Source organism: Orycteropus afer, unplaced genomic scaffold, assembly GCF_000298275.1.
Source record: "Orycteropus afer afer isolate SDZICR_OR568_19922 unplaced genomic scaffold, OryAfe1.0 scaffold00081, whole genome shotgun sequence".
In the NCBI taxonomy this organism is placed as follows: Eukaryota; Metazoa; Chordata; class Mammalia; order Tubulidentata; family Orycteropodidae; genus Orycteropus; species Orycteropus afer.
The window spans coordinates 8,220,042-8,236,720 of NW_006921668.1; the positions used below are offsets into that span (position 1 = coordinate 8,220,042).

At 40.6% G+C, this 16,679-nt stretch overlaps 1 protein-coding gene across 1 annotated transcript in view; it reads left to right on the top strand.

Moving 5' to 3' along the window:
- NDFIP2 (Nedd4 family interacting protein 2) overlaps positions 1-16,679 on the top strand; it is a 113,344-nt gene that overhangs the window by 52,793 nt on the left and 43,872 nt on the right. Inside the window, exon 4 of the mRNA XM_007941521.2 lies at positions 12,625-12,758. Coding sequence (XP_007939712.2) covers positions 12,625-12,758 — 134 coding nt within the window. The remainder of the gene's footprint in view (positions 1-12,624; positions 12,759-16,679) is intronic.

Consider the following 16,679-nt stretch of genomic DNA (forward strand, 5'->3'; position numbering starts at 1 on the left):
GACGAAAGAGGGGGAGGCCTTCAACGAGATGGATTGATATGGTGGCTGCAATGATGGGCTCAAGCATAGCAGGGATTGTGGGGCTGGCGCAGGATCGGGCAGTGTTTCGTTCTGCTGTGCATGGGGTCACTATGAGTCGGAAACGACTCGACGGCACTTAACAACAACAACAACAACAGCCTTCCATGGACGTTGATTGTGGATCCAAGTAAAATGAAACCCTTGACAACTTCAGTCTTATCTCCATTTATCCTGTTGTTACTTATTGGTCTACTTGTAAGGAGTTTTGTTTTCTTTATGCTGAGGTGTAATCTATACTAAAGGTTGTAGTCTTTGATCTTCATCACTAAGTGCTTTAAATTGTCTTCACTTTCAGCAAGCAAGGTTGTGTCATCTGCATACAGCATGTTGTTAATGAGTCTTCCTCCTATCCTGATTCCATTCTTATTCATAAAGACCTTCTTCTCAGATTATTTGCTCAGCATACAGATTGAATAAGTGTGGTGAAAGGCTACAACCCTGATGCACCCGTTTCCTGATTTTAAATCATACAGTATCCCCATACTCTATTTGAATGACTGCCTCTTGATAAACATAAAGACTCCACATGAGCACAATTAAGTATTCTGGATTCCTATTCTTCACAATGTTATTCATAATTGTTAGGATCCACACAGTTGAATGCTTTTGCATAGTCAGTAAAACACAGGTAAACATCTCTCTGATACTCTTTGCAGCCAGGTTCCATTTGAGTGATAAGGTAATAACCCTTGTTCCATGGCGTCTTCTGAATACAGCTTTGATTTCTGGCCTTTCCCTGTCAATGTACTGGTACAGCTGTTTTTGAATTATCCTCAGCAAAATTTTACTTGCGTGTGATATTAATGATACAGTTTGATAATTTATTTATGCTTTTGGATCACCTTACTTTGGAATGAGTACAAACATGAATCTCTTCATAAGGAGCTCTTATGGCTTAGTACCTAAGACATTTGACTGCTAACCAGAAGGTTGGCAGAAGGAAGACTGGGCAATCTAATTCTGTAAAGATATCTGGAAGTCTTTGACAACTTCAGTTCAAAAGCACTTTTCAGAGTCTCTTCTGACATCCATTTTGGTCTTATTTCCTTTCCTGTCTTTTTAATGACCTTTTCTTTTCTTGTATGTCATCCCACATATTGTCCAGTCTTTGGTAACTGGTGTAATGTCAATCCAATTTTTCCTTGGTAATCAGAATCTATCACACCAGATAGTACAGTAATGCCTTTCTTTGTCTGTTGATCCAGAGGCATGAGGAAGCCAAAATGACCAGGTGGCATTCCTAATTTCCAGTTCAATGCAATCAGTATTGTGTGTCCAGTTGGGAGTGTTCCTCCCTTTGGGATTAAGCTCTCCAGACCTGCAGAGCATAGGGTGGCAGGGACAGGAAGCAAAAATGTTTTGAGTGGGTCACTAGGGATATAGTGAGTAGTACCACTCCCATTTCCACCCCTTGGTTCCTAGACCTGTGAATCCTGGCTATTGGAGAAAAAGCACCTTATATTGGATGCTGGTTTAAAGCATATACAGCCTCCTGGAGAATATTGCCCCAGCCCTTCAAGGTATTGCCACCTAGCTGGTGCCGTAATTGTGTTTTCAGTAGGCCATTCCACCGTTCTATCAAGCCAGCTGCTTCAGGATGGTGAGGAACATGGTAAGACCAGTGAATTCAATGAGCATAGGCCCATTGCCACACTTAATTTGCTGTGAAGTGAGTCCCTTGATCTGAAGCAATGCTATGTGGAATATCATGACGGTGGATAAGGCATTCTGTTCTGTAAGTCCACAGATGGTACTTTGGGCAGAAGCATTGTGTGCAGGGAAGGCGAATCCATATCCAGGATAAGTATGTATTCCAGTAAGAACAAAACGCTGTCCTTTCCATGATGGAAGTCGTCCAATGTGATCAGCCTGCCACCAGGTTGCTGGCTGAACACCCCGAGGAATGGTTCCATATCGCGGACTCGGTGGTCTCTTTTGTTGGCAGATTGGGCACTCAGCAGTGGTGGTAGCCAAATTAGCCTTGGTAAGTGGCAGTCCATGTTGCTGAGCCCATGCATAACCTCCATCCCTGCCACCAAGACCACTTTGTTCATGAGCCCATTGAGCAATGACAGGAGTAGCTGGGGAAAAAGGATGGCTGGTTTCCACTGAACGTGTCATTCTATCTACCTGATTGTTAAAGTCCTTCTCTGCCAAGGTCATCTTTTGGTGGGCATTCACATGAGACACAAATATCTTTCCTCCTTTGGCCCATTCAGAGAGATCTATCCACAAACCTTTTCCCCATACATCCTTATTACCAGTCTTCCAATTGTACTCCTTCCAAGTCCCAGACCATCCAGCCAAGCCATTAGCCATAGCCCATGAATCCATATATAATCGCACATCTGACCATTTCTTATTCTGTGCAAAGTGAACCGCCATATGCATGGCTTGAAGTTCTGCCCATTGGAAGGATTTCCCTTCACCACTGTCCTTTAAGGAAGTCCCAGAAAGGGGCTGCAGTGCCACTGCTGTCCACCTTCAAGTGGTGCCTGCATATTATGCAGAACCATCTGTAAACCAGGCACGAGTTTTCTCTTCCTCAGTCAACTAATCATAAGGAATTCCCCATGAGGCCATAGGTGCAGACCGGGAGAGGGAAGGTAATGTGACTGGAGTGGAGACCATAGGCAATTGGGCCACTTCCTCATGCAACTTATTTGTGCCTTCAGGCCCTGCTCAAGCCCGATCTCTGATACACCACTTCCATTTAATGATGGAGTGCTGCTGTGCACGTCCAACTTTATGACTCTGTGGGTCAGACAACACCCAGTTCATGAGGGGCAGCTCAGGCCTCATGGTTGCTTGGTGGCCCATGGTTAGGCGTTTAGTCTCTACTAAAGCCCAATAACAAGCTAAAAGCTGTTTCTTGAAAGGAGAGTAGTTATCTGCAGAGGATGACAGGGCTTTGTTCTAAAATCCCAACAGTCTGCATTGTGATTCACCAATAGGGACCTTCCAAAGATTCCAAACAGCATCTCTATCTACTACAGATACTTCAGGCACCATTGGATCAGCCGGATCATATGGCCCAAGTGGCAGAGCAGCCTGCACGGCAGCCTGAACCTGTTGCAGAGCATTTTGTTGTTCTGGGCCCCACTCAAAACTACCAGCTTTCTGAGTCACTTGATGAATAGGCTGCAGCAACACACCCATATGAGGGATATGTTGCCTCCAAAATCCAAAGAGACCCACCAGATGTTGTGCCTCCTTTTTAGTTGTAAGGGAAGCCAGATACAATAACTTATCCTTCACTTTTGTTGGAATATCTTGACATGCCCCACACCATTGGACCCCTAGAAATTTCACTGAGGTAGAAGGTGCCTGAATTTTTGTTGGGTTAATTTCCCAACCTCTAGCATGTGTATGTCTCACCAATAAGTCTAGAGTCATTGATCCTTCTTTACTAGGTCCAGTCAGCATAATGGCATCAATATAATGGACCAGTGTGATGTCTTGTGGAAGGGAAAGGCGATCAAGATCCCTACGGACTAAATTATGGCATAGTACTGGGGAGTTGATATACCCCTGAGGAAGCACTGTAAAACTATACTGTTGGTCTTGCCTGGTGAAGGCAAACTGCTTCTGATGGTCCTTTGAAATTGGTATTGAGAAAAAAGCATTGGCCAGATCAATTGCTACATACTGAGTACCAGGAGATGTACTAATTTGCTCAGGCAATGAAACCACATCAGGAATAGTAGCTGAAATTGGAGTCACCACCTGATTAAGTTTATGATACTCTACTGTCATTCTCTAAGATCCATCTGTTTTTTCCATAGGCCAAATAGGTGAATTAAATGGGCACGTGGTGGGAATCACCACCCCTGCATCATTCGTCTTTGATGGTGGCAGTAATCTCTGCAACCCCTCCAGGAATGCAGTACTGCTTTTGGCTTACTATTTTTGTAGGTAGAGGCAGTTCTAATGGCTTCCACTTGGCTTTTCCTACCATAAGCCCTTACTGCACATGTCAGGGACCCAATGTGGGAATTCTGCCAATTGCTCAGTATATGTGTTCTGGCACTGGGGACATCACTACAGGATGGGTTCGGGGACCCACTGGACCCCACTGTGAGATCTACCCTAGCTAAGACTCCATCAATAACTTGACCTCCGTATGCCCCCACTCTGACTGGTGGGCCACAATGACACTTTCGGTCTCCTAGAATTAGTGTCAGTTCAGAGCCAGTGTCCAGTAATCCCCCAAAAGTCTGATTATTTCCTTTTCCCTAATGGACAGTCACTTTTCATAAAAGGCCTCAGATCCCTTTGGGGAAGGCTGGGAGAAAGATTGACATAATTATAAGTTTTTGGCAATGCAGTGGGGTCCTTCCTCAAAGGGACCTCACCTCCTCTTCATTCAAGGGGTTGTGGGTCTGTAAACTGACTCAAGTCTCAGAATTAATTGAGAGACTGTGACTCTGTATTCTGGCTATTCAATCTAGGCTGCTGTTCATGTGACATAGAATTCTTCTGGCTATACAGATCAAGTAAGTATTTAGTAGGTTTGCCATGTATTTCACTACTAGGAACACCGTAGCCAATGCCATAATTCCACATGAGTCAGACTATTCTGATTACCATTCCGACTCTGCTGTCCATTATGGTAACCACACTCACCTTGCTCTTGTTGATTAATTGATGCCACTTGGTCCCTACTACCATGGGGTCCAATCAGCCCCATTGTAGTTAAGTGTCTTAGTTCAGTTAGGACAGTTCTCACTTACATAAAATCCAGCTTACATAACATAGCAATCACAGCAATCTTCAAAGATGCTGGAGCTCCCTTCACAAATTTATTTCTCACCATATTGGTGAAAGGCATGTCTTCTGGGCTCTCCATTAATTTATTCCTCACCGTATTGGTGAAAGGCATGTCTTCTGGGCTCTCCATTTCTGGCTCTAGGGGTCTAATCTGATAAATCCATTCTAATAGGCCAATTTCACTTAGCTTCTGGATACCTTCTCCTACATTATACCAAGGCAGGTCTGGTCCTTCAACTTGACTTAATGTAGGCCACCGCATAATCCATGCTTCAGTAAGCCAACCAAATAAACTATTAGATCCTTTCCTAATCTCTTGAGATGAAACATTGAATGAAGAATCCGTACTTAGTGGGCCTAAATCAATAAACTCAGGACTGATCCAATCTTACATTCCTTGCACCATTATCCCACATCCTCAGTAGCCTTTCACATACATATTTTCAGCTTTCTATCTGTACATGTTAGCAAAATCAAGTAGGTCTTTAAAGTGTAGTGTGCCACCTCCTCAGACACGCTTTATATTTCACCTTTTGGGGCTCTCTTGGACTTAACTTTAGTTATAGGTCTAGCAGCAACAGTGGGTGGTTGGGGCAGTTCTTGAGAGCATTCAGGAATGTCTTCCATGGCCTCTGCCTCAGGCAGTGACTCAGCAGGAACAGTTGAGTTAATCCCATCAAACTGAGGTGGAGGGGATAATGGTTTTACAGTAATCCCTTCAGATAGGAGGGATTCAACAGAATTTACAGGCTCCATATCCTGATCTTCCTGACTATCTGCCCATATGTCCCCATTCTAGGTTTCAGCATCCTGTTTTTTCCCAGTCAGTGCCCTCACTTTAACTTAAGACACCATTCTGGGTTGGTAATTTAATTGGCAGTGTAATTCAGCCACCTTTACAGTAAGACTCTGGGTTTGGTTTTCGGCAATATCAGCTCTGTTACTAGAAGAAGTAAGGCTTTATTTCAGAGCACAACTGGGAACACTGAGGTCTTTATGCAGTGCTTAAGCTGTGACTCAGCAGCCCTGAGCTCATCTTGCTCTTTCACTACTTTGTCTAGTGTAAATAGGACCAACCAACCAGCTTCCTTATACTCCTCATGCTGACAAAATTGTAGAAAAGTATCAAATATGCGATCACTCAGAGTCTCACTTCTCAAAACTACTTGATCTGTTGGTGGTGCTATTTTGCATATTAATGTGCCACCTCATGCCATGGATTAGCAGGGCCCTCTTTACTAACAGAGGCAGGGTCATCAGTGCCTTTACGATTAATCAAATTGTAGAACCAGTTTAGAAAGCCCATCCTTATGATTTTGTCTCTGTAGAACCACTCCCGGTACCAAATGTGTTAGATTGGGTTCTATAGAGAAACAAAAGCAGTGAAGCTTATATATGTAAAGAAAGAGAAATTTATCTTACAAAAATGGCTCACACATTTATAGAAGATGGCACGTCCCAAGTTCATGTATCAAATGTCAAGCAGGAGGCTTTTCCCCACTCACACAGTTGCAGGGGCTAAGGACCTCAAGGTTGGCACGCAGAATACTGGCTATTTACTCCAACAAATGACGAATCCAAGATCTCCAGGCCAAGTGATGGGTTGTTTGCTCATGGACAGTTGTAGGCAGCACAAGAGAATCCTGATCCACAGAAGAGTGTCTCTTTTCCCAGGATGTCCATAAATATACTGGAAGCAGGTCACACCCCTAAGGAAACTCACTTTCAACGGATTGGCTGCTCAGAATATATACATATGATCTTATCATTGGAATCACCCACATCACAATTGCTTAAACCACACAGAATTATGGTCTAGCCAAGTTAACACACAGCTCCAACTATCACGGTATCCATAATTTGTTATAATCCACAAAATCAAATGCTTTTGTGTAGTCAATAAAACATAATGTTAACTTTCTGGTATTCTTTGCTTTGAGCCAAGATCCATCTCACATCAGCAATGATATCCCTTGTTCCACCTCCTTTTCTGAATCCAGCTTGCATTTCTGGAAGTTCTCTGTCAATATATTGCTGCAACCATTTTGAATTATCTTCAGTAAGATTTTACTTAGGAGCTCTGGTAGCATAGTGCCTAAGGCCCTGGACTGCTGACCAGAAGGCTGGCGGTTCAAACCCACCAGCCACTCCTCGGAAGGATGGTTGGGCAATCTACCGCTGTAATGATACCACCTCGGAAACCCAAGGAGGGGTTGCTATGAGTCAGGTCTGACTTGATAGCACATAACAACAACAACCAGATTTTACTTGGATGTGATGTTAATGATATTGTTCGATAATTTCCACATTCTGTGGGATCACCTTTCTTTGGAATGAGTACAGATATGGATCTCTTCGAGTCAGTTGGCCATGTAGCTATCTTCCAAATCTTTTGGTCCAAGTCACTCGGCATAGCCGAGTGAGTGACTCCAGCATGAGATCCTTTTGTTAAAACATCTCAGTGGGTATTTGATCAGTTCCTGGAGCCTTGTTCTTAGCCAGTTCCTTCAGTGCAGCTTTGACTTCTTCCTTAACTACCATTGGTTCTGGATCATATACCACTTCGTGAAATGGGTGAATGATCAATTAATTCTTTCTGGTACGGTGATTCTGTGTATTCCTTCCATCTTCTTTTGATATTTCTTGCACCATTAAGTATATTGCCCATAGACTCTTTCATTATTGGAACTTGATGTTTAAATTTTTTCTTCAGTTCTTTCAGCTTGAGAAATGCTGAGCATGTTCTTCCCTTTTGGTTTTCTAACTCCATGTCTTTGCACATTTCATTATAATAATTGGCTCTGTCTTCTCAAGCTTCCCTTTGAAATCTTCATTCAACTCTTTTATCCTGTCATTTCTTGCATTGGCTTTAGCTACTCTCTACTCAAGGGCAAGTTTCATAGCCTCTTCTGACATTCGTTTTGGTCTTTTCTTCCTTTCCTGTCTTTTCAGTGACCTCTTGCTTTCTTCATGGATGATGTTCTTGATGTCATCACATAATTCTTCTGGTTTTCAGTCACTGGTGTTCAGTGCATCAGATATATATTTTAGATGGTCTCTAAATTCAGGAGGGTTATAATCAAGGTCATATTTTCCCGCTCATAGACTTGTTTTAAGTGTCTTCAACTTCACCTTGGACTACCATATGAGCAGTTGATGGTCTGTTCCACAAACAGCTCCTGGCCTTGTTTTGGCTGAAGATACTGAGCTTCTCTATCACTTCTTGCCACAGATGTAGTCAGTCTGAGTCCTGTTTATTCCATCTGGCAAAGTCCATGTGTATAGCTGCTGTTAATGTTGTTGAAAAAGTATTTGCAATGAATAAGTTGTTGGACTTGCAAAATTCTGTCATGCGATCTCCAGTATTATTTCTATCACCAAGGCCATACTTTCCAACTACCAGTGATTCTTCTTTGTTTCCAACTTTTGCATTCCCGTCACCAGTGATAATCAAAACATCTTGATTGCATGTTCGGTCAATTTCAGACTACAGAAGGTGGTAGAAATCTTCAGTTTCCTCATTTTTGGCTTTGCTGGTTGATGCATAAATTTGAATAATAGTAGTATTAACTGGTCTTCCTTGTAAGCGTTTGGGTATTTTCCTGTCACTGACAGTATTGTACTTCAGGATCAATCTTTGTGACAATGAATGCCATACCATTCCTTTTTAATTTGTCATTCCCAGCATAGTAGATCATATGGTTGTGTGATTCAGAATATCCAAAACCAGTCCATTTCAGCTCACTAATAACTAGGTTCTTGATCTTTATGCATTCCATTTCATTTTTGACAACTTCCAGTTTTCTTAGATTTATGCTTTGTGCATTCCATATTCCAATTATTAATGGATATTTGCAGCAGTTTCTTCTCATTCTGAGTTGTGGTTCATCAGCAAATGGAGGTCCTGAAAGCTTTACCCATACTTATCATTAAGGTCAGCTCTACTCTGAGGAGGCAGCTCTTCCTCTGTCATATTTTGAGCACCTTCAAAACTGAAGGACCCATCTTCTGGCCCTTTATCAGACATTGTTTCATTTCTGCTCATAAAGTTATCCAGTAATGTATCAGACAGTGTTTTACTCCTGATCATAAGGTTTTCAGTGGCCGGTGTTTTCATAAGTGGATGTCCCTGTCTTTCTTCCCAGTTGTCTTAGTCTGGAAGCCCCACTGAAACCTGTCCACGATAGGTGATCCTGCTTCCAGTATTGTAACAACACACAAGCACCACCATATGATAAATTGACAGATGAGTGGTGGATATGTGAGTGTAATGTGTAATTAATGTGTCAGTGGAGGTGAAAGTTGTATATAATATTGTCCCATGCACATGTTAATAATTCTTGGGTACATCTTAGTTGCTGCTGTTCATTTTATTCTTCTAAGCTATCCTAAAGAACTATCCTCATCTCTTTTTCTGGCCACAATTTTGTATTTTCCCTACCATGCTAAGTTAGTCATTATATAATTTTTCACATATAATTTTTCTGCTCTAAGGAAGGTGGGGCAATCCTACTTCCGTAGTGATACTGCCTCGGAAACCCAAGGAGGGGTCGCTATGAGTTGGGGCCGATTCGACGGCACACAACAACAACAACAACAACAACATGGATAACTTTTGTATATATTTTATATATTTATAAATTCATTATGAAAAGTACTTTAAAAGTAGCTATTGAAAATCAGTGTAACATAAAAGACCTTTGTATTTCATCTTCCTATTTCTTGTTCTATAATTAATGTTATTTACTGTTCTCAAAATTTATGCCAACTTTGCTGGTTACCAGTGTTTCATGTCCAGATTTTATCTAGACCATATGGAATGTGCAAAAAGACCCAGTATTTCTTGCATCAAATTCATTCACTTTTTTTCCTTATTTTTTAAATGTACTTCCTGAAAATCATATGCATGAAGATTTTCTCACCAATTAAATGAATAAAAGTGAACATTTTTTAATTTTAAAATAATTAGAATTACATTAATTTTCCCCTCTTTTTCTTTTTAGGATAATTTGTACATGTTTATTTGATCAATGTAATTGACCTATATCATTTTGCTTAATAAGTACATATGTTGGAAATTGGTAATGCATCTTTTTTTTTAACAAGTGGTCTGTACTTACTATTATATATCTAGAGATAGTATCAAAAATAGTTTAAAAATTTAGGAATGAGAAATACTTCATGAAAAAGAAATTTAAAGAACTAGGTTGATATAGGGAAATGGGAAGAGAAAAAGGAAAGAGTGAAAGGGGAAATCTTTTAGCAGATAGGACTTATACTTAAGTAAAGATGGATACTAACTAAATTGTTGTTATTATGTGCCATTGAATCATACCCGACTCATAGCGACCCCTCTTTGGGTTTCTGAGGCAGTATCACTATGGAAGTAGATTCCCCAACCTTTCTTCTGAGAAGTGGCTGTGGGTTTGAACCAGCAGCCTTCTGGTTAGTAGTCAAGTGCCTTAGGCACTACACTACCAGAGCTCCTGTAATTAAATTAGCATAGGAATTTAGAACAGTTGCTGACACTGACATATAGATCAAGGTAATAAAAAGTGAAATAAATATATTAGATTTTGCTTTTCATCAACTAAGTTTATGTTTATGTTTGTTTTATGGAATTTTGGAGAAAATGATATTCTGAAAATTGTTGTTGTTGTTGTTATATACCGTCGAGTTGGACCTGACTCATAGCGACCCCTCCTTGGGTTTCCGAGGCAGTATCACTACAGAAGTAGATTGCCCCATCTTCCTTCTGAGGAGTGGCTGGTGGGTTTGAACCGCCAGCCTTCTGGTTAGCAGTCAAGTGCCTTAGGCACTACGCATGTTATCAGGGCATAGTTTTTGGAGTCAGATAAATCCTTGGTTCTGACATTGGACAGCTATGTAATACTGGGCAAGTCCTCTAACTTTTTTGAGCCTCAGAATTGCTAAGATTACACCCTCTTCTCACATGGTTAGGTTCCAAAAACCAGGTCATTATGTGAAATTTGGCATTATGCGAAAATGGAGGATGGTTACATAATTACATAACTGCCAGATTACATCATTATATAATTACTGATCCAACGAGAATCATGGTCCAGCCAAGTTGACACATAGCTTTAACCATCATAACCACTGCTATTCTCACCTGGCACTTGGTGTTTGTTACTGCCAGATGTATGTCCTTAATGTGAGAAGTATTTGGATAGTATATTACTTTAATGTTGTTGTAAATGTGAAATGTTGGAAAATGAGATAGTTGATAAGTGAAGAGAGTGTGTACTTTATTATATAGAAGCACTTGGTAAAATATTTAAGGAGCTGTGGTGGTGCTGTAATAAAGACATTGGACTGCTAGTCAAAAGGTCAGTGATTCAAACTCACCAGCCTCTCTGCAGGAGAAAGATGAGGCAGTCTGTTTGTATATATAAAGATTTTTAGCCTTGGAAACCCTGTGGGGATCACTGTGAATTGTAATCGACTCAGTGACAATGGGTTGGGTTGGGTTTGGTGTGAAATGTTGAGTACTATATAAATGTTTATTATTCTTCCTGACTTTTCTATTTCTACTTTTTGGCTGTCAGATAATGGGCAAGTAAATTCTGAGTCTCTGTTTCTTCATCTTTAACTTGGTGATACATATATACCACCATAACAACAACAGTAGCAAAGAGTAGCTGCTGAGCCTGCTTATGTACTGCACATTCAGACGACCTCATGTGATTTACTTTCTTAGTTCTTGGTTTCTTGGGCCAGTTAATTGGCCTAGTAACTTGTGTAGTGCTTCAGTTCTCCTTCCTAATTCATTTCGTAGCACCTGGGGTCTTAAAAGCTCGGAGGCAGCCATTTAAAGCATGACAGTTGGTTTCTATTTGCCTGAAGCAACAGAGAAAGAGGGAGAGTATGGAATAAGAGGAGAGGAGGATATGGATATGTGGGTGATTGCCTTCATGAACAACTGCTCCCTTTGCCATGAGACTGGAAGAGGGGAATGGTGCCTGGCTAACATTATTGAACATTTTGATTCGGTAGAAGAATCTTGATCAAAAGGAGACAATATAGAGCAGATATTCAATTATCATGGACTCCAGACTTTCTGGAGCTATGGGGACTAGTGAACCCCTGAAACTATTGCCCTGAGATAATCTTTAAACTTTAAACCAAAAATATCCTCTGAAGTCTTCCAAAAACCAAGTAGTTTAGCTTAACTAATAGAAAATGACTGCCTTGAGCATTTTGTTCTTTTAAGAACTATCTAGTATATGAAATTAACATGACGACAGCAGCTCAGAAGGTTAGATAGGAACAGTAGAGGGAGTAGAGGAAAGTGAGTTTATGTTAATGGATGATTGACTACATGGAAAAGGAGGGTGAGTATGGTTTTACAACTCAAATGTAATCAGTGTCACAGAATTGCGCATATAGAAATGATTGAATAGGTGTATGTTTTGCTGTGTATATTCTAAACAACAACAAAATAAAATTTAAAAAAATGAGATATAGCTGTGGCCAGTATAATAACAGACAAATAAAAGGTACACATGTTTTGTTTTTTACCTCTCTTATGTGAACCTCTTTTTCAAAATCTTTTCCTGGAGGTTCTTGTTCTATCAGCCTTTAGATAATATTTATAAGACTCTTTATGTTAGACTAAAATAACATAGGATTATAAGAGTAATTTGTGTGCTGTATACCTTGTAGTAGTAGTATTTTGTAAATTATTAGCTTATGGTTATGTCAGTATAAAAATGATATCACATGTTTTAATGGTTACCATTTTCTTTTCAGATACAGAAACTTACAGTGAGTTTTATCCTGTGCCACCTCCCTACAGTGTTGCTACATCTCTTCCTACATATGATGAAGCTGAGAAGGCTAAAGCCGCTGCAATGGCAGCTGCAGCAGCAGAAACATCTCAAACGGTAAGAAAATTTAGCTCCTTTGAGAATATTATTTCTATCAATTACTGTAAGCTACATTTAGTAATATAAATAATAGTTTTCTGTGTATAAAAGTGTATGTGTGTGTATATATTTTTTATTTATATATGTATTTTTTGTGTATAGATTTTAAAAATATTTTCTTCACTAATACTTACGTATGTATTCAGTTTTGGTGAAATGAGCACTTTCCTAGTTGAACTCCCCATCTCCATTTTTGAACTCCATATTTCTATTGATCTTTACCGCTTATTTTCTCAATCTTCACTGCCACCTCATCTCAGCTTTTCTTGTCCTAGACCTTACCATTACTGCTTCCTAAATCTTGATTTCAGGCATCTCTTCCTGACCATCACCTCTTATCCTTCTAACTCACTAGTTGTCCTCACCTCAACTGTTTTCCTTCATCTGGACCTCAAGTCCATTGACTTTTTCACTGTCTATGTTTTTGTCTTCCTCTTTATTTATATAGTTTATTTTCCATGGTCTGTCACTGCACTTATAAATCATCTTATTGTTCTATCCATGTTTTATACATTAGCAAAAGCAATTTAATGACTCTGAATGAACTCAAGGTGGGCTAAAAGGCACACAACACAGAGTAGTAAAGTAATGCTAGGTTGCAAGACCTTCAAATTATTTTTGTCAGTTCCTTCTCTTAACTTGCACTACCCTGGAATTTTGGAGTGTTGGTTAAAGATTCCACCAGCCATTCTTTTTTATTTTCCTATCTTAGTAATGAAGTCAGTGATAATACATATATGTTATTTTCATTCTGGTAAAAGGAGAGGCTGTTCAAGAAGTGGAAGGAGCCCTGCTGGCACAATAGTTGAGCTCTTGGCTGCTAGAAAAGATTGGCAATTTGGATCTATCCCTTGGCACTGTGGGAGAAAGACCTGATCTGGTACCATAAAGATTCAGCCTAGAAAACCTTACAGGGCAGTTCTGCACTGTCACATGGAGTCACTATGAGTCAAAGTTGACTTTATGGCACCTAACAGCATTTCACCAGTCAAGTCACTGAGATATATGTATGCTATTCTTCTTATTATTTTTTTTAATTGTGATTTGGGTGAAAGTTTACAGAGCAAATTCATTTCCATACAGCAGTTCACACACACATTGTCTTATGACATTGACTACAGTTTAGCCCAGTGCAACAGCTCCACTCCCACTTCCTCCTGATAGCTACCTCCTCCCTGTGTCCATCCCTCCATGCACTCCTGACCCCAAACTGTCTCCCTGTGCATAAACAGCCCTTCTTTCTCCCATGATTGTTCTCTCCAGGGAGTTCATCTACCTCAGGTACATGTTCAAATCTTTTGCCTATCTTTTGTTTGGCAGAAAGCCACAAGTGTGGGCTCCATTCCAGACATGAAGGGCAGCTAGGGACCATAGTCTCAGTGGTTCCACCAGACTCTGTCAGACTAGCAAACCTGGTCCCTTTTTTTTTCCCAAATGATTGTAAGTTTTGTTCCACATTGTTCTCCCTCTCTATCCGGGATCTCCTATATAGATCCCCCTCTGAGTGGTTGACAGTCGTAGCCGGGCACCATCTAGTTCTTCTGGTCTCATAGTTGTATAGGCTGCAGATTGCATGATGCCCAGTTGTGAGTACTAATTGTTTCCATGAATTTTTGGTTTTCTTCATTCTTTGCTCTAGATGAGGAGAGACCCATTGTTGCATCTAGATGGCTGCTTGCAAGCTTTTAAGATCCTAGTAGCTACACGCCAAAGTAGGAGGTGGAACAATGTTTTGTGCAGTATGTTATGCTAATTGAGCTTGATGTCCTCTGCAACTATGGTCCTGAGCCCACAGGACTTTCTCCCTCTGGGTAGCTGGCTGTGACCAAGAAGTGACTACAACCTTGTCCCTTGTCAGCTCTACTGTACCCCCTGGGAATTCTTACAGAACATACTAATACACTTGTAGAACCATTGTCTGCCATCCCTAAATAGTGCTGCAATGAACATGAGTGTGCCTATGTCTGTTCTTGTTATGGCTCTCACTTCTTTAGGATATATACCTAGAATGTATATATCCTAATATATAAAGGCTGGATCAAATGATATCTCTATTTCCAACTTTTTAAGGAATAGCCATACTGCTTTCCACAGTGGTGGTACCATTTTACAGTCCCACCATCAGTGTATGAGAGTTCCAATTTCTCTGTGTCCTTGCCAGCATTTGTTATTTTCTGTCTTGTTGACCTTTGCTGTTAGTGCTGGGGCCAGATGGTATCTTATTGTTGTTTTGATTTGCATCTCTCTAATGGCTAATGATCGTGAGCATTTTTTCATGTTTGTTGGCCGCCTGAATATCCTACTTGGTGAAGTGTGTATTCATGTTTTCTGCCCATTTTTTTTCTGTTTATTTTTTAAATTTTACTGTTTTTGTTAATTGTGATTTGGGTGAAAATTTACAGAGCAAATTCACTTTCCATACAGTGGTTCATATACACTTTGTCTCATGACATTGACCACAATTTACCACAATGCATCAGCTCCCCTCCCACCTCTTCCCTGTGTCCAACCCTCTGTTGCACTCCTGCCCCCTGAGCTGTCTCCCTTTACATAAGCAGCCCTTCTTTCTCCCATGATTGTTGTCTCCAAGGAATGTATCTACTTCAGGTAAATGTTCAACTCATATGCCTGTCTTTGGGTTGGCTGGAAGCCACAGGTGTAGGTTCAATTCCAGACCTGAAGGCAGCTAGGGGCCATAGTCTCAGTGGTTCCAACAGGCTCTATCGGACCAACAAACCTGGTCCCTCACCTTTTTTTTCTCTCTAAATGATTTTGAGTTTTGTCCACATTGTTCTCTCTCTCTATCCAGGATCTCCTACATAGATCCCCTTCCAAGTGGTTGACAGTGGTAGCTGGGCACCATCTAATTCTTCTGGTCCTCACAGTCATATAGGCTGCAGATCGGATGGTGTACCAGTCGCTAGGACTAATTGTTTCCATGAATTTTTGGTTTTCTTCATTCTTTTTTGCTGTGGATGAGGAGAGACCCATCGTTGCATCTAGATGGCAGCTTGCAAGCTTTTAAGATCCCAGTCGCTACTTAACAAAGTAGCAGGTGGAACAATGTTTTGTGTAGTATGTTATGCCGATTGAGCTTGATGCTCCCTGCGACTGTGGTCCTGAGCCCACAGGTTCAACTACTCGGTCCCTCTGGGTAGCTGGCAGTGACCAGGTAGTGACTACAACCTTGTCCCTTGTCAGCTCTACTATACACCTGGGAATTCAGATGATACACATAAACTTATAGGACCATTGTCTGCCAACCGTATATATGTTCTTGGGCACACTCCCCGCTTCATAGACATACCTATTAGTTCAGCCTGTCCACCCATCTGTCCACCGTATACCCATGTTTGCCTTCACTGACAACACAGTACTGTATGTGCAAAAGGGTTCATCTTTGTTCTCTGTACCTCCCTTGTACCTTTCTCTATCTTTGTCTTCCTCAATGCCACCATATTGATCACTCACATTTGGTACATTGCCTTTCTCTTCACCCAAATCAATACTTATCTCTGTCCATCCCTGGAAACCAACAAAGAGAATTTCCTCCCATAGATAATCTTTTTCTTGACTTTTACAATAACAGACTAATACATTATTTGTCCTTTTGTGATTGACTTATTTCACTCAGCATAATATCCTCCAAGTTCATCCACGAAATGCAGTGTTTTGCAGATTCTACATTATTCTTTAGCATTGCATAGTATTCCATTCTGTGTATGTGCCATAGTTTGGTAATCCATTCCTCGGTTGATGGACACCTAGGTTGTTTCTGTCTTTTGGTTATTGTAAATAGTGCTGTGATGAACATGGGTGTGCATATGTCTTTTCTTGTCATGGCTCTCACTTCTTTAGGATATATACCTAGTAATGGAA